Below are 23,314 nucleotides of genomic sequence, written 5' to 3'. Positions count from 1 at the left end.
GTTGCTTCCTGGCTTTGGGGAGGTGGCACTTCTGCTGAAAGCTTTTGGGCTGACCCTGGAATCAGTCCTCTTGAAACGACATCCAGAAGGCCTTGCCAGTTACTAAATTACATACTAGCTCACCTGCAGTACTGGGACTGGCTGGAGTTATGGAAATAAGTAATCGCTTACATTGCCAACCTTGGACTCTCCTTTAGGGCTGGTTCTGATTGCCTCTGGCCCCAGGCCCTGCCCCTCAGGGCCTCTCCCTCCCAGAGACCAAGAATAACATTCCATTTCGTTCTTGTCTCCCGCAGGTGGGGCTGCTGCTTCAGGTTCGTCCCTTGGCCTCTATAGTCCTGCAGAGCCAGTGGTGGTGGCGCCTGGTGGATTAGGCCCACTGAGCCAGAGAGCTGAGCAGGTGGCACCTCCTGCCCAGGCCTGGGGCCCCACCTTGGCTGTGCCTGAAGCCAGGGCCTGCCCTGGGAGTGTTAGCTGGGAGACACCTCGGAGAAAGGAACACAACAGATACTGTCCCAAATTGCCCCCCGTGAGGCAGCTGGAGAGCTTGGGCTGGACAGACCCCTGCTCCAGAAGCAGGACTCCCTACCTGGGTGGCCCTAGCAGGCCCCGGCCCCTGCTGCTGTGTGGGCTGTCACCTGGGGTTCTGCCAATCTCCTCTGAGGCAGGGGGGAAGGAGGCCAGCTCCCAGCCTGACATCTGCATCCTCACCCTGGCCATGATGATCGCTGGCATACCAACCGTGCCTGTGCCAGGCCTGCGGGAAGAGGACCTGATCCGGGCGGCTCAAGCTTTCATGATGGCCCATCCAGAGCCAGAGGGCGTTGTGGAGGGGGCACAGTGGGAGCAGGCCCATGCCCACATGGCTTCTGGACAGATGCCTTTAGTGAGATCCAGGAGGGGCTCCTGCTTGTAGTCAGATGAAATAGCATGAGATACATAGGGCGGCCTCTCCGTATGGTTTTTGGGCAGATAAGGTTGGGAATGGCTCTGGCGGGGTGGGGAGAGGGTGTGGGTCACTGAGCCACCTGACAAAGTGCACTGCTTTGTTAGGAGCACCCTGCAGGAAGTTCCTTCGTACCACCACAGAGCTGAGCAGATTAAGTCAAGGTACCTAAGTAGGAAGCCCTATTGGGAGAGGAGAGAAAATGTTCTTGTCTCAAGTCCTAGACAATATAGATTTTCCTCTTGCCTGTGCCCAGCTTGCTACAGGTGAGACTGTAGGCAAATGATGGGAAATGAGCACTTGGCTGACCGAACAGAAACCCAGCCTTACTCCAGCCAGCCCTGTAAGGATGCCCATTTTACAGATAAACTGAAGCTTAGCGGTTTTCTTGGAGTCTCACTGGTAGTAAAGGCAGAACCAGGCATGAAAAATATGGCAGGTAAATCAAGAACAGTCAGCATCACACGTAGCACCACCACGGTGCCAAGTGTCTTGTTTTCATGACACTGAAGGACCACACATAAAACAGACAACAAGACAAGGGTGGGGATATGAGACTTTATTGATCCCAGGGTGGGAAAAAACGGGAAGGGAAGCTTGACGGCCCTGCCCAAGCAGCCTCTTCCTTTGTGGGCAGGCTCCAGGGCCACTGAGCAGGAGTTACAGACGCAGAACCTTCAGCCTTATCACTTTCTCTTAAGGAATTGCCTGTTGCCAGAAATTTCTTGAGCTACAAATCATTTTTCCTTATGAAAAAGTTGTCAGAGCTGAAGTCAGGATACACAGCAGAGACTGTATTTGGCCGTCAAAGCCTACAATATTTACTACTGAGCCAATATTTACTATTTTCTACTGAAGTGAGAAAAGATTTTCTGACTTCTGCTCTGTGGAGCTTGACACATTCTAGACAAGAGGCTGGAGCAGAGCAGAGGCCTTTGGGAAGGAAGCACAGTGTGTGTAGAGGAAGGGATGTGAGTGTTCGTAGGTGTGTGAACATTTCAGACACAAATACAATCAGAAGTTGGGTCTACTGGCACAGGCTATAATCCCACTTAATCAGTAGGTTAGTTAGGAGGCTCACAAGTTCAAAGCCAGCCTGTCTACAGAGTTTGAAAGTAGCCTATCTCAGAATAAAACATAAAGATAGGCAGGAGCAGAGCCTGCTTAACCCGTGGACTCCTCTAGGGTCAGGTCCCAGTACGGGGTGTGCACGTGATTAGAGCTGTACCTGCTCGTAAGGGCCGATCCAGCTGTCAGCTAGTTCTCGAAGGGTGCTGTAGCGGCGCTCAAATTCCTCCTCGCTGCAGTGCTGTAATAGCCGACCCACCTCCTCAGTGAGGAGAGTCACAGCCAGGTGCTTATCCAGGCTGGCACTCCACTTGCTGCCTAGGATACTGTCTAGACTAGTGGCACAGCCCGAGGGCCACTGAGCCTGCAGCATGTCGGGCTGGAGCACCTGCTGGCGGGCACTGAGCATGGCTAGGATGTGGCGGCAGGGCAGGTGGAAGGCTTGGTTAAAGTAGCAGCTGCAGCTGGCGGGAGGCTGGGGCTGGACATTGTGCGTGTCCTCCAGAATCTGTATGTTCATTTTCTCTGAGCCAGAGCCGATGAGGTGCATGGATTTCTGGACCACGGCAAGCTCACCTAGGCAGAGTTGGGCAGCGGGCCCTGTGCAGATGGCATTGAGGGAGTGCTGGATACGGGCTTCCACCAACTGTTCTGTGTTGGGGTTTTCAGGGCTGGCCTCTGAAGGAGCGTGATTGTCCTGGGCACTCTCAGCCAGGCTGAGGCCTGCGTTGTCTGAAGGGTTCTGCTGCATGTATCGGAACACCGACGCCATGCCTTGTTTCTCAAATGGGGTGGTGCCAAAAAACTGGCTGAGGATGTGGGCTGTGACCTCCAGGCCCTGGAAGTATCGGTTGCTCTGGGCGCGGCTTCTCCAGCGGTGCGCCAGCCAGATGCGGTCATTGAGCAGCCAGTGTGAGTGGAGCTCTGGCAGCCTGCTGGAGGGGATGCAGCTGTTCAGGAGTGTGTAGAGTTTCCTCAGGTTGCCAGCTGTGGCTGAGCACATAGTGCTCTGCAGGGAGGACAGAAGCAGCCTTTGCACGGGCTGCTCCAGGGACAGCTGATAGAATTTACCCTGGAGGAACTTACAGATGTGGAACGCGGAGAGCAGGACCTCAGCAGTGGGGAACTCCATGGTCAGGGTGGGCAGCAGGAGGAAGTGGGGATCCACCAGGATGGTGGTGACTCTCTCCCACGCTGGGTTAAACTGTTTGAACACCTGGAACATCTGTGCCAGGCCTCTGGCATCTTCATTGGTAGGGATGGCGAAGTACACAGCTCGGGCAAGAGGACCCTCCACCTGGACCCGGGGTCCGTCCACCAGGAAGGTGTATAACACCTTGCCTCTCGGGTTATAGGTCCGGTGTATAAATAAGACCTCAGGGAAATGAGCAAAGAGGTCTTGCATGGAGCAGCTTTGGTAGTTGAAGGCGTCTAGCTGAGGCGTCTTGCTAACCTGGTGCAGCATAGGTGGGCTGGAGTCCTTGATAAGTAGACCATTTAGCATCGTGAGGGCCATGGCGTGCTGGCAAGCAGCTAAAGCCCAGGCTAGGATCCTTCCTCTGCGAGATCGCCGTCAGGGAAGCATTACATTTCTCAAGTGCCACGTAATTTTAGGTACTGTTTCGGATGGGCCTAGGGAAAGGAAGACACGCTTAAGAGAGTAGGGACATGGGCTTTCAACTATCTGGACAATATTTCAAGACTTATCCAACACCTACTTACTATATATTTTCTAGGGGCAGATATACAAGCTTATACATAAGGACACATTGGATGACTATAAAAAGCACAAAAATGAGGAAGAGGCCAGAGAGCATGCTGGGGAAGGCACGGCACATTAGTTACAGCGGGAAGCTGTCTGCAGGGGAGACCCCCCTGGATATGAGATATAAATCACAAGGCAGCCAGAGAAACATGGTTCCCAGGGACTAAAAAGGGCAGTCACATGCAGTGGTGTACACTTGTGATCCAAGCTGCCTAAAATGCTGAGACAGAAGGATCACGAGACCATGGTGCCCCTGGATCCGCTTAAGACCAGCATAGGCAATTTAGAGAGAACCTGTCTCCAAAAGAAAAAAAAAAAAAAACAGAAAAAAAACCTCTAGCCACAACCACACACTCATACATAGTAAAATACCAAAACAACCAAACAAAAGGACTGGGAGTTGGGTGTGGCACCAACACCTGTAATCCCAGCACCAGGAGGTGGAGGCCGCAGGATCAGCTCAAGGTCATTTTAGGAGATCATAGCTCACTGGCAGTATAGAGGATCGAAAACACAAGGCCAATCCTGGCACTAGGGAGGCAGAGGCAGGGCGATCTCTGAGAGTTCTAGGCCAGCCAAGGCTGTTAGAAAGAGTAGCCCACTGTCTCAAAAAACAAGCACAAAACCCCATGACATGTGGCCCTTTTTTTCTACAGAAGGGTTCTGCTGTGTAGCCCTGATTTGTCCACAAACCACAGCAATCCTGTCATGTCAGCATCCAAGGGCTGGGGTTCAGGCATGTGTCACCTCATTTAATTCTCTTTTAAAAATATCATCCTAAATATTTGTATGGCCTTTCTGTTCACAAATTCTTAGGATTCCTGCAAACTCTTACTTTGGTCCTGGTATATACCAGGGGGGAAAAACCGCTCAGAACTTGCCTGTGACATATTGGGCAAGCCAAGTGGCCTCCTCTGAAACTCAATTCCTTTCACTTTAAGGGGGTTAGCATGTGTGTGTAGCTTCTGCGTCTACACATATCCCGACTGGATATCACGCTTTATGCAAATGTTTCCCGTTTGGCTCCATTTACTGTCCCCATTTCGCAGATGAAAGACTCAGGTTCAAAGACACATGAAAGACTGAGGTACAAAGACATAGGCTATCTGTCCACCATTACGACAGCTGGAAGCCGAGTCTTTGGCTCCAAATCCTGATGGCATCCTATAGAGTCCCAAAATATGGACCAGGAAGGGAAGGCGGCTTCTGACCTCACCTGAGCCCGGGTGGGGGACGCGGAAGGCTGAGGTTCGTGTTCAAGCCCAGCGGAGCCGAATTCCACCTTCCACTGGTGGCAGCTGTAAGCACTAAGCGCTGCGACCCGGCTTCACGCCTCCACGGCCGAGACCGTTCACGCACGAGCAGACGCGGCAGCCATTTCTCCCACTGGGCCCGCCTCCGACTGACTGACGTCCAGCCTTGCCAATCACCACGCTAGCTTCGCAGTGACTCAGACCAAAAGCTCGCTCTGGAACTTGGGAGGTACGGACCAATCCGGGACTGGCAGCTCCAGGACGGGCTGTTGCCAGGGTTGCAGGGGGCTCGGCCAGAAATCACCAATGAGAGCTTGTGGAAGGATGGTCACGCCGGGAACAAGCCGCCAGAGGGTGAAGCCTACCTTCGGTCTAAGGGGCTGGAAAGGCGGCACCTTTTAAAGGCCAAAATAAAATAACATAAAGAGCAGTGTTTTATACGGAAACAGTTTGTCGGGTATCGAGCCGTCAAGCTCCGAAGATATAGAATGATGGGAAAGGTGCAAGTGTTATACTGCGTTCCTGACTTCTGGAGAAACTGAGGCTTGTACTTCCGGTTATTCAGGGCCAGAGATAGGATCAAGAGTTTGAAGCTAGCTCAGGCAACCTAGTAAAACCAAGTCTTAAACAGCCTGGTGTGGTGTCACACTGTTTTAATCCTAGCCCTGGGGAAGCAGAAGCCAGCCTGGTCTATATCAAGTTCCAGGCTAGGCCTCTATCGAAAATAAAATTAAAAAACTTAAATTAGGAATTTGCCCACAGCGTCCCAGTAAGTGGCTTGCAGTAAAATCTAGGATTTAGGTCCGTCTTCCCTCCTGGTCCACTGCCCCTTTCCTGAACAGAATGAACAAGACGACCTAACGTCTGTGTTGCAGGCTTAGTTGGTAGGAAGAGGGCAGAGTAACTGGCTACGTTAGTTACTAATCCTCTGAAATCCTCTGAAAGTCAAGCACCATACCCCATCAGACAATACTCGTTTCCTTTAAAATGAGAACGTTTGAGGCTGTTAGTGCTAGCCTGGGCTACACGAGGCCCCATCTCAAAAACCACAAAAGTGAAACAAAAACAAAAAAGAACTTTATTAGTGTGAATAAAAATACATAACAGATATTTTCTAAAGAGCAGCAACAGCCGACGATCAAGGGTTACCCTCCTCCCCTGTCTCTGAAAACCAAGCTTCTTTCAGGCCCATTTTGTTTATCCTAACCTGGGCAAGGGCTCATCTCCGTAGGCTGGGAAGAAAGGAGCATGAATGACTGTTTGGAATGGAATAACTTTGGCTTTGAACAATGAATAAGGTGTCTACAGAACGCCAAAGGTAGGGCTGAAATGGGGCGGGGTCAAAGGATTGTCACAGGAGTCCCCCCCCCCCTCAGTTTTAAGATCTTCTTAGCCCTCACCTAGGAAGACACTGATAAAAATACTGACCCACAGCCTGACCCACCTCTCTGAACTGTCCCAGGGTGGTTTTGAGATGAAATTCACTAGTACCAACACATCAATCCTGAACCATGGCTTCAGCAAGAGGGAAGCTGTCTTCTTCCTCTAGCTTTCCCCAGAGGAAGGGGAGGCAGCCCGCGTCTCTGAAGTCAACTGGCTGCTGACTGGCCTCAGGCAGCTGGTAGGGGTCGGCCCAGATGTCCACGATCTTGCGCAGTGTGGAGCAGCGCTCCTCTAGCTCCTGCCCCTCGGTCTGCATCAGCAGGTTTGCCAGCTCCCTGCTTAGGTCCCGAATCATGTGGTTCTGACCTTGCTTTTCTGGCTGATCTGTGTTTGGGATTATTCCACGGTCCTGCAGCTCCCCATTGGGGTCAAGGAGGTGCTGGTATTTCTTCTGCCACCGGCAGCACACCATAGCTTCCCCTACTGGCTGCTGGCTCGTATGCAACAGAGCCAAAATGTGGCGGCAGGGCAGATGGTAGCACTGTTGAAAGGAACAGCTGCAGCTGCAGCCATCCTTGCTCACCTGGTGGGAGTTCTCCAGCAGCTGAACAGCTACGGAGGAGCCAGCCTCGTCTACCAGGTGGGTGGAATTCTGTACCACCTCCCACTCATTATGACACAACTTGTAGGCTAGTTCAGAACCACTCTTCCGCAAGATGTCTAGCATGCCAGCCTTGGAGGACTGACCCTGGGGCTGTGGCAACGGAGGCTGTGCGGAGTCTGGCTTTGCCTCTTCTCCTTCTTCCACAGGGAGCCTGTTGTCAGCCCCTCCACAAATTCTAAAAGGCTTCTTGGGCCTTGGAGGCGTGCTTGGGAACCGAGTTCTCCTTAACTTGGGAGAATTTGTGGGCACGCTCTTGAGACCTTTGGTATTAAAGAAGTCTATGTGATCTACAAAGTGCAGGATGCAGTCCAGCAGAGACCGCCGCTCCCGGAAGAGGCTTGACACCTTGCTGGTGACTATGTCCAGGCTGTCCATGTAGGTGTTACATGCATGCAGGCCCTTCCTCACATGCACATACCATAGAAGTTCACAGGAGAACCAGTGGGCCTGGAGGAAACTGAAGAGTTCCTCATCCAGCAGGGCTTGGGACATCTCACAGAGATTTTTTAGGCTTGCATCAGAAGAGACAAACACAGCTTCCCGCAGAGCTTCTTTCATGAGTCTTTTAAAAGATGCATTTACCGAACTCTGGTGTAACTTCTTCTCTAAGAGACGTGTCGTGTGGTAGATGGAAAGGAGGGTGCGGGCAGCAGGGAAGATCTCCTGTAAAATTGCTCGGTGAGGGAACGAAGGGTCTACAAAAACCATCTTGACCTTTGGCCAATCAGAGTTGAATTCTGTAAAGATATTGAGCATCTTGGCCACAGAAGGAGCTGTCTCGGCCTTGAGCACAGCGAAGTGCACCACTCGACTCTCTCGCTCCCTGTTCTCCACCAAGAAAGCATACAGAATATGGCCCTGGCTGTTTTCCACCCGGTGCAGCAGGAGAGTCTCTGGGAATCGGGTGAACAGGTCACTCATCCTGCTGCTCTGGAAGCTGAGTCGGTCTAGGTCTTGGCTAGTACCCACACTGAAGGAGGCCATTGAGCCCTCGTCCACGGTAAGGAAGTTCTTCATCACTTTTGCTATCTTGGCCATATCAGAAGGACTGATGCCCTCCTGCTCTGGATTTGAGGGCTTGTGTATCTTATCTAGGCAAAAAGATGGCTCTACTGGGGGCTTCTCTGCTGTATCAAGGTCTTTCTTGAAGCTGAGCTGCAGCGGCTGGAGTTTGTGCAGACATATTGCCTTCTGAGGTTTGCTAGCAGGGACTCCTCCATTAGAGTCAGCATGTATGTGCTGGGTGTTAAGCTCACTGATAAACAGTCGATCTAGTCTCTCGTTGTACTGCAGGAGCAGGTATGCTGGACACCTGTCCACCTTCCGAGTTTTCTTCCTGTTTGACTGCGTCCGAATACAGACAAATTTCACCTGCACATATCTAGGGAAGGTAGAGGTGACAATGAGAAAGGTGCTGGTTGCCCCTCTCGTAAGATAAGACCTGGTAGCCATTTATATTGACCAATACATTTCCTAGAGACCACAAAGTCCTCTAGAATGTGAAGAAGAAGAACGTGTAGTAACTCTCTAGTCACAACACTTTCGGCTCCGTCCTTCAGACTGTCCCGATTACAACACCCCTTAGTTTCTTCCACACAGTTCTAAGGCCAGCTTATCTGTTTGTGTTTGTGTTGGTTCTTTTCACTATTATTTTTTAGCTTGGGGACTGGCAGGGAACTCATGGTGTAGCCCAAGCTGGCCTTGAACTTGCCTCAGTCTTGCTGACTCAGTCTCCAATGAGCTGGCGTTACAGAAGTGAGCTATTTACTATTACCTGGCCTAAAGGCTCACTTGTTGTCATTCTGTTTGTTACCACTTGTGGCTGCCAACAACAACCTGCTCTGATGAGGGATGTAAGGGCCAGCGGACAACAGCAGTGGCAGGCTCAGCTCGTCTCTGCTTGCTTAGCCAATCCTAATGGTGCTATATCTAGTCCGAGCCCCCGGGAGGGAGGCCGTGGAGAGAGGATCTAAGCTCTAGCACCACTCTAGGGAAGCAAGGCCTTTCCTCAAAAAAACAAAGTCCTTCTCATCCATTCAGGACACTATTGCCTTAACCTCCACAGAAGCGTTTTGAGGGCTAGGAAACACAGAGGGTTCTCTTCAGGGTGCTCTAGGGAGAGCATGTGCCTGGGCTTAATTGTAGGAGAGACCATTTCTGATTGTTCCTGTAAAGAGAATGTCTATGTCCTGAAGTGTCTATGTCTGTGATGGAGAGAAGGAGGATCTAAGACATCCTCACTCCTGTAGCTTCAGCACTCAGAATGGAGAGGGGGGACAGTCATCAAATTATCTGTTCTCTTTCTTTTCTTATTCCATTCAACTCCTTAAGGGTTGTTCCTTCTCATCAGCCTTTATGAATAACCCCAAGATACAGTACTCTTGAATCTGATTTGCTGTATTCAATTAAGAGGTCTTACAGACCTGTAGATATCAATACAAGTAGAGGTGAAATGGGGAACACTGCAGGCCAAGTTGAGTCTTTTAAATCCTGGCTGCCACTGGGAAGCCACTTCAGCTCTGTGGATACAGTATGCCCATTATAAAATGGGACACGCTCATTAGGGTTATCGTAAGACTAAATGACCCACAGCTAAAACATCTAGCCCAGAGCCTGCCTTGGGTTTTTGTTTATGCTGGAGCTAAAGCCAGATGCTTTTGCAGTTCCTATGCCAGCAACATTTAGTGGGATGTGTCAAGTGCAAAGACTAAATCATTCCTCAGTGTGCCCCTAGGACCTAACACACTGCTGCTCCTTTCCCAGATTGTGATACAGTGGATGAATGAATCATGGACCACCAGTGGGTGGGATGGGTCACACCTCAGCCTCTAGTTTGCTGTGGCAGTCTGGGAGCTCTGCCTACTCTTTTCCCAACACTCATCCAGCTGGTCCAGTTTGCCCGCCCTGTGGGGCAAGTTTAGGAAAACAGGTGTGTCAGTCTTATGATAACAGGGTGGAGGGGCCTGGGGCTGAGAACATATGTGTCTGTTATGAGCATAGTGCAGAGGTGGCACCATCTCTAGTTTTGGTCAGAAAGGGCTTGGAGCAGTCCAGGCCAGCAGACGTGGACCGAAGACTCTTAGTTTCCACCCTTCTCCACCTTCTTGTGTCTTAGAACCAGGCAGTGCTCACGCTTCCTGTGCCCACTGTAAAGTGTCTTCTGGCAGTGTCTTCTGTTTGAACCTTTGTTTGAATGACCCTCCCACTCTTCATTTCAGAGTATATTCACTATTCAGGATACACGGAGCCATCATCTTTTCTAGAAAGCCAGGTCCTACCCTTCTGCTAGCTCAGTATCATAGCCCAACTCTAGTCATCCGATTATCTTTGCTTGCTTTATATTTAGTGACAGTTTCGGGGAGCCATTGCCAACCACAAAGCTCTTCCTATCCCTGACTCTACTACCCAGCCAGCTTGGAGTCCTGGGCATTCTTTGAATTCTTCCTTCTCATTCTTCATCCAGTTTCCCTCCTTTCCTGGCTTCTATTTTTTGTGGGGGTGGGGTGGGGAACAGGGCCTCACTTCTTGGCCATCTTCCTGCCTTTGCCTAACAAGTGCTGGGATTCTGGGCAGACTGCCCTGCCCAGCATCTTCCTCTCTTCCTTTCTCTTCCACCTACGGCTTTGTACAGCGAGGCTGCTATTCTGCCACTGCCTACCTTCAGTCACTATTACATGCATGGAAGATGCTGATGTCCCAGTTCACACTAGCAAGAATTCTAGTTTGTCCTCATTTTACGGAGGGAGATGGCTATAAGGAGGCTCTGTGCTGAGTATGAGAATCTAGGACTTACTCTTTCAGCCAATACCAGCACACCTGAGGTCTGAACCAAGTTTGCTTGTCTCTAGTCTAACTAGTTAGCCATTATTTTGCCCATTTTCTTTAAACACTATTTCTGTCTCTGAGTTCCTTTTTTACCCTCATTTGACCCTTACCACATTGGTTAGGCTCAACAACCCCTTAATAGATCTCAGTCTAGAGCTGGAGATGGCTCATCAAGCAAAGATGCTCAGAGAGACTTCACAAAGTTGTCCTCTGATCTATACACATGCATGCCCTACTGTCTACACATACTGTAAGCACACCGACTGAAAATCTAATGGACTGAAGATCCTTATGCCTGTGATCCCAGCACCTGGGAAACTGAAGCAGAAAGACTAACACGTTTGACACCAGCCTGGGCTACATAAGGAATCATGGGCTAGACTAGGCTAGAAAGCAAGACAAACAAGAAAATAGCCTGGGACTGTAGCTCAGAGGTAGAACCCTCCTTACCTTGATTGTGTGAAGCCCTCGGTTTAATCCCTAATACAACCAAAAAAACAAAAACAATTTGTGCTCATTCTGAAAAGATACAGACACTTCCCTTATCACTAATCACTAAACAGTGCACTATAATGACTATATTCATAGTGCATGAAGGTGGATATGTGTAGGATAAGTATGCCATTTTATATAAGGGGCATGAGCATCCAATGATTTTGATCTGTGAGGGGCATCCTGCAGTCTACCCACCTCCTGACACCGAGGGGACCAAACATTATCCAGTCTCCCTGCCAAAAGAGCCAGTTTTATCCAAGTTGCAGTTCCTCCCCAACTACTTGCTTAAAGCATCCAATTAAGCCAATTAAGGTAATACTGTGAGGACTGGGCATGGATACTTATCCAATTATGGAGAAAGAGCTACAATAGGAGACCTAGGAAGGGTTCCTCATTTGATTGTGGCTTCTGCATTTGTGTCGTGTGGGGAGCTGTATTGAATACAGCAGGCTTGAGGACGTACAGCGGAAGGATGCAAGGAGTTGGGCCAGAGACCCGGGACACAGTCACATTTGGAGGCTCCATCTGTGCTATGTAGTAGCAGCTCATAAGCAACTTTAAGTTAGTTGTTAGTTAACTGAGGACTAAAGGAGCCAATAAACCAGTGTAGTAGAACATGATTATTTCCAGCACTCAGGAGGCTGGAGCAGGGGGATTGTCATGAATTTAGGGCCAGTTTGGGCTATGTAGTACATAAAATAAAGAAACAGTCCAATTGCTGGGCAGTGGTAGCGCATGCCTGTAATCCTAGCACTTGGGAGGCAGAGGCTGGCAGATTTCTGAGTTCAAGGCCAGCCTGGTCTACAGGGTGAGTTCCAGGACAGCCAGGCCTATACAGAGGAACCTTGTCTTGAAAAGCAAACAAACAAACAAACAAACAAACAGAAACAGTCCAATTCTTCTCTTTCAACATGCACATACATACAAAACAAAACAAACAAGCAAAACTACTGCAGAAATATTTCATAGAAATTAATAGGAGTGCAGGGCAGTGGTGGCGCACCCCTTTAATCCCAGCACTTGGGAGGCAGAGGCGGGCAGATTTCTGAGTTCAAGGCCAGCCTGGTCTACAGAGTGAGTTCCAGGAAAGCCTGGGCTATACAGGGAAACCCTGTCTCGAAAAACCCAAAAAAACAAAACAAAAAATCCAAACAAACAAACAAACAAACAAAAAACCAAATTGAGACTAAAAGGGCTGGGAGACGGCTCAGTCAGTAAAGTGCTTGCTAAACAAGTGTGAGGACATAAGTTTAGTTCCTAGCATTCATGAAAAAACAAAACAAAAATGAAAAACCAACCAACTAAAACAACAAAACTATGAGTCTAGCTGTATGTAGCTATAACTCCAATGCTGCGCTCAGAGCTGGAGACAGGAGGACCCCTGGGGGCTTGTTGTCTAGCAGGTCCAGCCAGATCACAGAACTTACTGTTCAGTGAGAGATACTGTCATAAATCAAACCACACCAAAACAGTGGAGAGGATCAACCTGTGACCTCCCACCTAACATCACATAAAATCACATAAACGCATGTGTACCTGTGCGCACTCACAACACACACACACACACATTAAGATTAAACACTCTGGAATGTGAAGTAGGAGAACTAGAGTTGGAGTGACACCTGTGAGTGAGACCCTGTCTCTCAGACAGACAGAGCTAGGTGTTGTGGCAAAAATGTGTAATCTCAGCACTCTGCAGGAAGAGGTAGGAGAAGCATTGGAAATTCAAAGCCAAGCAGGACAATCCAGCTAACCAGGGGTAGGCAGAGATACCTCAAAAGAAGCAGAGCGGAGCAAGAGACTATCAACTTGACACATCTGGGAAGAGGGATTTTTCTTCGTGGAGACAGTCTCTCAATGTAGCCCTCCCTGTCCTGGAACTTGCCATAGAGACCAAGCTGGCCTCAAACTCACAGAAATCCACCTGCCTCTGTTTCCTGAATGCTGAGATTGAAGGAGTGAGACACCACATGGGGCAAGGAAAAGAGATTGAGACAATACCTCCATAAAACTGGACTGCGGGCAGCAAGCCTGGGGTAAACTTTCTTGATTAATGAGTGATATGAAAAGGCCCCATCAACTGTGGGTGGTCCACTTCTGAGCAGGTGATGATCCTGGACTGAGGAGCAGGCCATGAGGATCAGGCCTCTGCATCAGCTCCATCCACCAGGTTCCTCCCCTGACCTCCTGCCTTGACTTCAACAATACACTGTGATGAATGTAGAACTGCTATTGAAATGAACATTTTCCTCCTCGAGTTGCTTTTGGTCATAGTGTTTTATATCAACAGAGACCAAGCTAGGGGTAAGAGTGCCTGATGCTTGGTTGAGGGTTGCAGTTCAGATCCCAGCACCATGTACTGCAAATTCTAGCTCAGAGGAATCCAAGGTAGTCTTTGGGCTTCAGCACATGACCAGGAGTGAGAAACCCACACAAAAACACATGCTCACACAAATATTAAAAAGAAAAAAGAAAGAAAGTCTAAATTTCTTAGCAAAGAACCTGGAATATGTAATTTCAGACAACACGTCTGAAAAAGGTAGTTACTGAACTGGACAGCAATGGACAGAATCGTAGAGTGTCTCATGGACTCTCAAGAATATGAACTCTCAAGCAGAGGGGCTGGGGTATGCTCAGCCTGGAAAGTGCATTAAAAAAAAAATCACAGACTTTCTCACTTGACAGGGGTCTTAAAGAGAAATAAAAACAGAAGTTTTGATATATTTGTATTACTATGAAGTATGTACTTGGCCTTTGTCCTGCTCCCTGGTCTATATGCCCACATTGCTTTTAGTTTTCAAAATGCTAAGTGTCCTTATGTAGGCCAGTGAACCACCTGAAGGCTGGAGGCTGCTCACTGGACAATTCATAACAGGCCAGGGTAACTTAAAATGCAGCCCAGTTGTCCTCGAACTCACCAGCAGCAAACCCCAGCTCTCCTGCAGGGCACGGTGGTAGGTGCTTGTAATCTCAGCAGTCAGGAGGCAGTGAAGAGTCCCTCAGGTTCAAGTCCAGCTTGTTTTACACGGAGCTCCAGGCCAGCCACACCGTGATACTCTAACTCAAAAGCAAAACCACACAAAACCGAACAAAGACAAAACAGCCCCAATGACTGTAAAAAGCATGGTAACAAAGGGCAGCCAATCAAGAAGGTCTCCAGATTTCTTCCTCTACCAGCTGCGGCCATGACCTGCAAGAAGGGTTTCTTACAAACCTGGGCTTCAAGAAGTCTTGCTTGTTTGTTTGTTTGTTTGTTTTTGAGACAGGGTTTCATTGTGTAGTCCTGCTTTACCTGGAGCTCTCTCTATAGATCAGGCTGGCCTTGAACTCACAGAGCCCTGGCATTGGAGGGAAGGATATGTGCCATCACATCTGGCTGAAGTCTCCATTCTTAAATTATTTGCCACAAAGAACCTTAAGACTTTCCTAACTAGGGAGCCAGTGAGATGGTTCAAGGTAAGTACTTGCTGCTTTACCTGACTGCCTGATTTTGATTCTTGAGATCCACGTGGTGGAAGGAGAGAAATATATCCAAGAGTTATCTTCTGACCTCCACATAAACAGAACACAAAAACAAACAAATACATGGAATTTGGGGGGGGGGTTGGTCCCCCCCTCCCCCGAGATAGGGTTTCTCTGTGTAGCCCTGGCTGTCCTGGAACTCACTCTGTAGACCAGGCTGGCCTCGAACTCAGAAATCTGCCTGCCTCTGCCTCCCAAGTGTAGGGATTAAAGGCGTATTCTACCACTGCCTAGTTAAATGGAAATTTCTAATTGATATAATATTTATTTATATTTCAATCTTATTATATTGTATGTGGATGTTCTGTGTGCAATGTATGGCTATGTGCCACATGCATGTAGTGCCCTGGAGACACCATAGGAGTGCTGGCAATCAAGCCCACATCTTTTACATGGATAACAAGTGTTCTTCACCACTGCAACATCTCTATAGTCCTGATAGAAATATAAACATATTTATATTTGATAGAATCTCAGTATGTAGCCCAGGATGGACTCTTATTTATTTAGACAGGATTTCTCTCTGTTTATAATAATTAAACTCCAATAATATAATAATTAAACTTCGATTTATAATAATCCCCTTCCTTAGACTCTTGCGTGCTGGAATTAAAGGCATGTGTCACCATGCCAGATTTTGATATTATTTTATATTTCTAATTATCATACAAATAGTGTATTACAATGTGCCATTCATACATATATAACATTATATGTACCATATTGATTTCATTTATATATATATTTACTAGTGTTTTTGAGGCTGGGTCTTATACTGTAGGCCAGGCTAGCCTAGAACATGCAGTAGTTCCCTGTGTTAGCCTTCTAAGTGCTGATTTATAGGAGTGTACACCACATGCGATTGATGTGGAACTAGAGACAGAACCCGGAGCTTTTGCATGCTAAAGTAAGCATTCTAGTCAACTGAGCTCCATCCCAGGCTGCCGCTGCCCTCCCATGAGTAAGGGGCTTTCTCTTTCTCCCTCCCTCCCTCCCCCCCCTCTCTCTTCCTTTTCCTCTTCCTCTCTATCTCGTTTTTGTTTTCTGCAGTGCTGAGTATTTAACCCAGACCCTTAAGAGCGCCAGGCAAATGTTCTACCACCCACAGTTTATAAATGACACTGTCCTGTCCCCTTCTCTTTGTGGTGCTGGTATTAAACGGAGGACTTTGCTCAGGAAGGAAGTCACGTGCTTTGCCACTGAGCCATCATCCCTGCCTTCTCACGTGGCCTCCCTTTTTTTGATCAGGATAGTACACTGTAGCCCAGGCTGTCTTTGAACTCATAATATAATGTTCATAATATAATGAGCTGAGGCTGGTCTCAAACTCACGGCAGTATTCTTGCCCAAGCTTCCCAAGTGCTGAGATTACAGTCTGCCGCCAGTCCTGCGGGATTCTATGCCACCTGCCACTGTCTATGGTCCACTAGTTAGAGCTTCAGCAAACAGTCACTGATTCTGAGGCTACGTGCATCTTATTTCTCATTAAAGCCTCTGCTGTTTCTTTCCTCCCAGTGCTGGGGATCAAACCCAGGGCTTTGCATATGCTCTATGGGTAAGCACCCTAACTCTCAGATGTGTTTTCCCGGCCTACGTCATTTCCTTTCCTTTTTTTTTTTTTTAATTTTAAGATTTACTTTTAGGACTAGAAAGATGGTTCAGTATCTCAGCAGTTAGGATCACTTGCTGCTCTTCCAGAGCACTCAGGCTCAATTCTTAGCATCCACACGGAAGCTCACAACTGTACCTAATCCCAGTGGAACTGACACTCGTATAGCCTCTATGAGCACTGCCTGCATATGGTACACAGAAATACACTCAGGCAAACATGCATTCATATAAAACAGACAACCATGCATACATATAAAATAAAAATAAATAAAATATCAAGGAAATTTAAGTAATTTTAGTTTTAGTTATATGCATGCCTCTGTATATGTCCATGCACCTGAATGCAGTGCCCTCAGAGTCCTGCAAAGGGTGTCAGAGTTGGACACACAGGCAGTCAAGAGCTGCCTGGCTAGGGTGCTGGAAACCACATTTGAATACTCTTGCAAGAGCAACAAGTGCTCCTAACTGCTGAACCACCCCCTCATTTCCTAAAGGAGAAAACCTCACTGTGGAGGTTAAAACTCTACTCTTAGATCTCGGACAAAGGCTAGCTGACTCCAGAGCTCTCAACCCCCTAGCCCTTATGTCTGTTGTTTCCCGTCTTGAATTGCTAACTTCCTGTATGTACACCGCCACTGCTATCCATACAACCTCCGCCTTATTAGTTTCAAATAAAATGTAAGAATTATTTTGTGTGTATGGGTATTTTATTTGCATGTGTGTCTGTGCACCACTAGCATGCCTGGAGCCTATGGAGGTCAGAAGAGGGCACCAGATGCCCTGGAACTAGAGTTACAGACTGGGCACTGAACCCAGGTCCACTTGAAGAACAGCAAGTGCTCTTAGCTACTGTGACATGCCCCAGCCCTCAGATGATTTCCTTTAAATCAACCTGCTACCTTTACTCTGTGAGTAAGGAAACTCATGTGAATATAGTGAATAAGGACTGATTAAAATCACCTCTTCAGCCGGGCGGTGGTGGTGCACGCCTATAATCCCAGCACTCTGGGAGGCAGAGGCAGGCAGATTTCTGAGTTCGAGGCCAGCCTGGTCTACAGAGTGAGTTCCAGCACTCACAGCCAGGCCTATACAGAGAAACCCTGTCTCGAAAAAAACCAAATTAAAAAAAAAAATCACCTCTTCACTAAGCCTATGTGGGGGCTTGAATAGGAATGGCTCCCATAGGCTCATGTGTTTAAATGGTTGGCCCCTAGGAAGTGGTATTATTAGGAGGCGTGGCCTTGTTAGAGTAGGTGTGGCCTTGCTGAAGGAAGTGTGTCACTGTGGAGGTGGGCTTTAAGGTCTCATGCTCAAAGCTAGGCTTACTGTGGCAGTTCTCAGCCTATTGCCTGAGGATCAAGATGTAGAATTCTTAGCTCCTTCTCCATCACCACGTCTGCTTGAATGTCACCATGTTTCCTACCATGACAAAAATGAGCTAAACCCCTAAATGTAAGTCAGTCCCAAATAAATGTTCTCCTTTATTAACAGTTGCTATGGTTATGGTATCTCTTCACAGCAAAATGACCTTAACTAAGATAGTGTATATACTTGGCTATGGAAGCATCTATTAAATTATCTCCTAAAAACATTTCTGCCACCTGCCCTCCATCTCCTCTGACACAGAGAGCTCTATAGAGCTAGGATACCATACATGGTCCAATCATCAATCAGAGCCTGGTGTGCAGACACACACCCTTAACCCCAGCACTCAGGAGGCAGAGGCAGATGGATCTCTGCATTTGAGGTCAGCCTGGTCTACAGAGCAAGTTCCAGGGCAGCCAGGGTTACACAAATAGACCCCGTCTCAAAAACAAAGAACACTGAACATCCTAGTGGAGGCTGGTATGGAGGCAAATGCCTTTGGTCCCAGCCCTTGGGAGGTGGAGGCAGGAGGACCCGTCTTCCAAACTAAGGCACTATTCCAGGCAGACTCATAACGTAATCTCAGGACCTGAAGGCAGGCAAAATATCACTGCATGTTTAAGGCATGATTGGCATAAGGGTGAGAGTCTGCCTCAAAAATCAAACAAAAGAAATTTCTTTTGATTTTCGAGGCAGGGTTTTTCTTTATTGCTGTCCTTGAACTCAAAGATCCACCTGCCCCTGCCTCCTGAGAGCTAGGAATAAAGGTTAACCAGCAATCCCCTGGTCTCTGCTGAGGACCCAGAGGCACGTGTGAATGCTATGTTAGTCAGGACTGTCTTCAGGGGCTCCACAGCCCAATGCCCCCATCTTCGTGCCCTCCTCCAATGCCTGGCCATGGGTAAGGTCAAGTTTGTTGATGGAATCAGAGACGAAGTGGCACTGGAAAGTTTCTGCAGCCCAGCAGTTACAGCAGCACAGGAGGCAAAGGTAACGCCAGCTAACACTGCACACATTAACTGTGCACAGCTTGACCCTTCTCCTGCTCTGACTCATCCCCTCTTCTGTCACTTGTGCTTGCTACTTCTCTCTTCTGTGTCATCATTACTTCAGCCTCCCGCCTGTCCTCCCTTTGACATCTTCCCAAGTATTACAATTCAGGCAACCAGGCTTTCAGAGAGTGGAGCAGATTGGGAGGTAGGGACAGGAGGACGTGTATACAAGTGATATGCACATGAATGCACATGAAATGCACACACATTTGGAGGCCAGAGGTCAACACTGGGTATCTTCCTCTGTTACTCCCTGTCTTACCCTGGCTGGTTTGCAGCAACTTAATATGCAAACCAGGCTGTGAAACTTACAGGGAGCTGCCTGCCTCTGCCTCTGGAGTGCTGAGATTAAAGTCATGCATCAGTATGTCCTGCCTTTCTACCATGATTTCTGAGTTGGGCCTCTCACTCGGCTGAAGCTCAGACTCAGCTAGGCTAGGTAGCCAGAGAGCTCTGGGAATCTACCACCTGTCTTTGCCCACCCGACACGACACCGGGGTTACTGAGCCACATTACAGTGCCCAGGCTTTAAGCAGAACTGGGGATTCGAACTCAGTTCCCTATGCTTGCGTGCCAGACATTTTCTTGCCTGAACAACGTCCTTTGCCCCTATTGAGAAATCACAAAACTTGGGGCTGGAGAAATGGCTCTACAGTTAAGAGCACTTGCTGTGCTGGGGGGCGGTGGTGGCGCACGCCTTTAATCCCAGCACTTGGGAGGCAGAGGAAGGCAGATTTCTGAGTTTGAGGCCAGCCTGGTCTACAGAGTGAGTTCCAGGACAGCCAGGGCTACACAGAGAAACCCTGTCTTGGGGGCGGGTGGGGGGGGGAGCACTTGCTGCTTTTCCAGAGGACCTGACTTCAGTGCCCAGTACACACATGGGGTGGGTGGTTCTCAACTGCCTGTAACTCTACTCCCATGGGATCCAACGTCCTCTCTGGCCTTCACACATACACACAAATATAAATAAAAACGAATCTTTAAAACTTAAAGATGAGAGCAGGAGAGATGGCTCAGCAGTTAAGAGCAGCAACTGTTCTTCTGGAGGTACTGAGTTCAATTCCCAGCAACTACACAGTGGCTCACAACCATCTGTGATAGGATTCGATGCACTCTTCTGGTGTGTCTAAAGAGAGCAATGGTGTACTCATATATGCAAAATAAATAAATCTTAAACAAACAAACAACTTAAAGATGGAAATAAAGGCCTAAATTCATATTTTTTAGAGCAGTAGTCATTTCCCTAATCATATTTAACACCTGACAAGTCATTTACTCAACAGTTTATGCCTACCATGGACAGCTGCCATGCTGGGTGCTAGACAAGCTGCCTGTGGGGTGGCTAGCAGGGCACCACCACCAAGCATCCAGGCACCTTGGTTGTGAGAAGCACTTTCACCTCCTGCCAAGCACGGCAGCCCAGTTGCTACAGGATGCTGTCTTCTTCACAGATGTAGGCCTTCACTCTCATCAAACACCTGCCTCAGTCTGACCCACTGCTCTCCTATTCCTGGCCTCTATTCATTCACAGGCCCAGGGGAAAACAGCTATTTCAGTGAAAAACCTTGTATGCATCTCCAGTTTTTGTTACTTCTTTCTTTTATCTCCCTCTCTCAGGGGAGAGGGGACAGGGTCTCTCTATGCAGCTCTGGCTGGTCCAGAACTCACTATGTAGACCAGACTGGCCTTGAAGTCATAGAGACCCACATTGCTTTTGTCTCTCCGGTGCTGGGATCTAAGGTGTATACCATCATGCCTGCTTTTCCTTTGCATTTTTTCCTTTGCATTCCTTTATATTTTGCTTATTTGGTTTTTAGAGAAGAGTTTTACCCTGTTGTCCGGGATGCTTTGGAGTTCACTATATATTGTAGGCTGTCTTCAAGCCCCATCCTTTTTAGTTGCTGGAATTATGGACAAGAGCTACCACGTCCAGCTTTTGAGTATCTCTTTGAAGGCATTTACCGCTTAGAGGTATGGTTTTCAGATCCCACAACATGCAGCTGTTCAAATCTCCTACATATCACAGCATACTGTTTGCATAGCCTCCATACACTTTAAATCATCTCTAGGTCATAATAACCAAGCATTTAACCAATAAATCCTATGTAAATAGTTGGTTGTACTGGTAGGGAATGAAAGACAAAGGAAAAAGTCTCAGTCAGACATGCTGGATCATGTCCCAGCTCTTGGGAGTCTGAGATAAGAGAAACGCCATGAGTTTGGGGCTTCCCAGGCCACACAGAGAGGGCTTGCACAAAAACCAAAACAAAAAAAAAAGTGTATTTCCTTAGGAAACTTTTAGTTTCCTTTACAATATTAACTTTATTTTTTTGGATTTTTTTTTTTTTTTTTTGAGATAGGGTCATACGATGGAGTCCTTGCTGCCCTGGAAGTCATTACTTAGGCCATGCTGACCTTCAGCTCAAGGCACAGACCTGCCTCTGTCTTCCAAGTGCTGGGACTTAAAGGCACTCACCACTACACCTGACAGACACTCAATGTGTCCGTGTGTGTGTACCGTGTGCTTACCAGAGCCCTTAAAGGCCAGAAGGGTGGATGGAGTGCAGTTCCTAGACCTGGAGTTATAGGTGCTAATAATCTACCATGTGGGTGCTGGGGACTGAGTCCTCTGAACCATGAGCTGTCAATCCAGCCCCCATTTGTTACTTTAATCCGTACTAGTTACTAAGTCCAAGCACCTCCTTGGGGATACTCATTCATCTTTATGTGTACCCAAGAATGACCCTGGACTTCAGAACGGACCCAGAACACAGCCAGGCACTTTGGTCTGGAAAGTACTGCCCGAAGAGCTCGATCCTGCTCTCAGACTTTGGTGTACTGTGACACTCAGTTGGACTGTACATTGTAATTCTTGAATCGGGGACTGGTGAGATGGCTCAGTGGTTAAGAGCACCGAATGCTCTTCCAAAGGTCCTGAGTTCAAATCCCAGCAACCACATGGTGGCTCACAACCATCCATAGCAAGATCTGACGCCCTCTTCCAGAGTGTCTGAAGACAGCTACAGTGTACTTACATAGAATAAATAAACACATCTTTAAAAAAAAAACAAACTTGAATCGACTTACAAATTAATTCACAGGATTAGATTTCACAGCAAAAGACTGGCCACACAACTCCTCCCCCCTTACACAAGGGAGGGGTGCTGCTTCGCATCCTCCCCCACCCACTTTGGTTTTTCCAAGACAGGTTTTCTCTGTGTAGCCCTGACTGTCCTGGAAAGCTACTCTGTAGACCAGACTGGCTTTGAACTCAACAGAGATCTGCCTGCCTCTGCCTCCCGAGTGCTGGGATTAAAAGCTTGCACCACCACCATCCTTTCCCTGTACTTAAAAAAAAAAAAAGATTTGCCTCAAATTCATGATCCTCCTGCCTCAACCTTTCAGCATTGAGCTTCTAAACCTGCACCCTTATCAATCTTTCTTTCAAAGTAAAACTAAAAGCTAAATCTGTAGTAAGCTGTTTCACCTGAACCCTAAAAGCACTGGCGCTTTCACCAGCTTTTAGCCCCTAGAGTCAAATGAGTCAGGGAACTGCCACCAATAATTCTGACACACAGACCTGCAGAGCAGATCACCTGCGGAGCGCCACCTTGGATAAGGGAGGTGTTTGAAAAACGGCTGTCTCTGGAGCTCAAGAATCTTTTACAAAATCGATCAACGAAAAGAACCAACCAACCAATGAGCACATTACTGCTTTGTAAAGAGGGAGGCTAATGGAGGAAATTACCGAGGCGTTTGGGTTAAGCCCTCAACAAGCTTTTTGCGCTTGAGACAGATGCTCTCAATAAACAAGCAAATAAAAACAGAAAATCAACAAGATGCAGTTACTGCGAATTCCCAGGAAAGCTTGTGAATGAAAGAGTGGGAGCAAGCGCGGCGGGTAGCACAAGGCCACGCCGGTGAGCTTTCCCTCGCTTTGCAGCAGGCATGGGCAACGTGGCTCCTCCATGCACGCCCTCCTCCTCCAGGCAGCCCTCCTCCCCACCCTCCTGCCCCGCCCTTACAGGATATCCTCGCGGAAAGAGGTGCCGTTGTTGAGGTTATGGAAGCGGACGGAGACGCAGTCCCTGACAATGAAGGAGCACCTGGTCTCCTTTTTGTAGGCGCTGAAACACTCCTTGAAGTCCTCGTAGGTCTTAAAGCAGCTGCCTAGCTCCATGGCCGGGGACTGGCCCTCCCAGAGCCCAGAATCACACCAGGGTCAGAGGTCACTGGGTAACGGCTGGCACGGGCCCAGGTGCGGCCCCAACTGAGTGGCTTGTTGGGAGCTTGGGAGGAGCCCAGCAGAGAACGGTAACAGCAACCTGGGGGCGACTTTGCTCAGTGACAGAAGGGAAATGACAC

The 23,314-nt window shown here is 48.2% G+C and overlaps 4 protein-coding genes across 5 annotated transcripts in view; 2 read left to right on the top strand and 2 right to left on the bottom strand.

Annotated features, from left to right (window-relative positions):
* Positions 1 to 356, top strand: part of Neurl2 (neuralized E3 ubiquitin protein ligase 2) — a 5,364-nt gene extending 5,008 nt beyond the window's left edge. Inside the window, exon 3 of the mRNA XM_052184263.1 lies at positions 297 to 356. Coding sequence (XP_052040223.1) covers positions 297 to 336 — 40 coding nt within the window. The 3' untranslated portion in view covers positions 337 to 356. The remainder of the gene's footprint in view (positions 1 to 296) is intronic.
* The window catches only part of Spata25 (spermatogenesis associated 25), a 2,523-nt gene extending 1,018 nt beyond the window's left edge, over positions 1 to 1,505 (top strand). Inside the window, exon 2 of the mRNA XM_052184265.1 lies at positions 297 to 1,505. Within this exon, the coding sequence (XP_052040225.1) occupies positions 297 to 916 (620 nt within the window). The 3' untranslated portion in view covers positions 917 to 1,505. The remainder of the gene's footprint in view (positions 1 to 296) is intronic.
* Positions 1,491 to 23,070, bottom strand: Zswim1 (zinc finger SWIM-type containing 1). 2 transcript variants are annotated; one of them, XM_052184261.1, is made up of 3 exons: positions 22,975 to 23,070; positions 4,996 to 5,427; positions 1,491 to 3,646 (listed from the first exon to the last, which is right to left on the bottom strand). In XM_052184261.1, exon 3 carries the CDS (start codon positions 3,528 to 3,530, stop codon positions 2,163 to 2,165), a length of 1,368 nt encoding a protein of 455 aa, XP_052040221.1. In that variant the 5' UTR covers positions 3,531 to 3,646; positions 4,996 to 5,427; positions 22,975 to 23,070; the 3' UTR covers positions 1,491 to 2,162. The 2 variants fall into 2 exon arrangements, with proteins under 2 accessions (XP_052040221.1, XP_052040222.1); XM_052184262.1 differs by lacking the exon at positions 4,996 to 5,427 and having other exon boundaries at positions 22,975 to 23,059.
* Positions 6,088 to 23,314, bottom strand: Zswim3 (zinc finger SWIM-type containing 3). The gene is made up of 2 exons (XM_052184256.1): positions 22,975 to 23,314; positions 6,088 to 8,460 (listed from the first exon to the last, which is right to left on the bottom strand). Exons 1-2 carry the CDS (start codon positions 23,127 to 23,129, stop codon positions 6,531 to 6,533), a joined length of 2,085 nt encoding a protein of 694 aa, XP_052040216.1. The 5' UTR covers positions 23,130 to 23,314; the 3' UTR covers positions 6,088 to 6,530.

This window comes from Apodemus sylvaticus, chromosome 5 (assembly GCF_947179515.1).
Source record: "Apodemus sylvaticus chromosome 5, mApoSyl1.1, whole genome shotgun sequence".
In the NCBI taxonomy this organism is placed as follows: Eukaryota; Metazoa; Chordata; class Mammalia; order Rodentia; family Muridae; genus Apodemus; species Apodemus sylvaticus.
The sequence above is the reverse complement of the archived record's forward strand: the minus strand, read 5'-3'. Positions and strand labels throughout refer to the sequence as shown.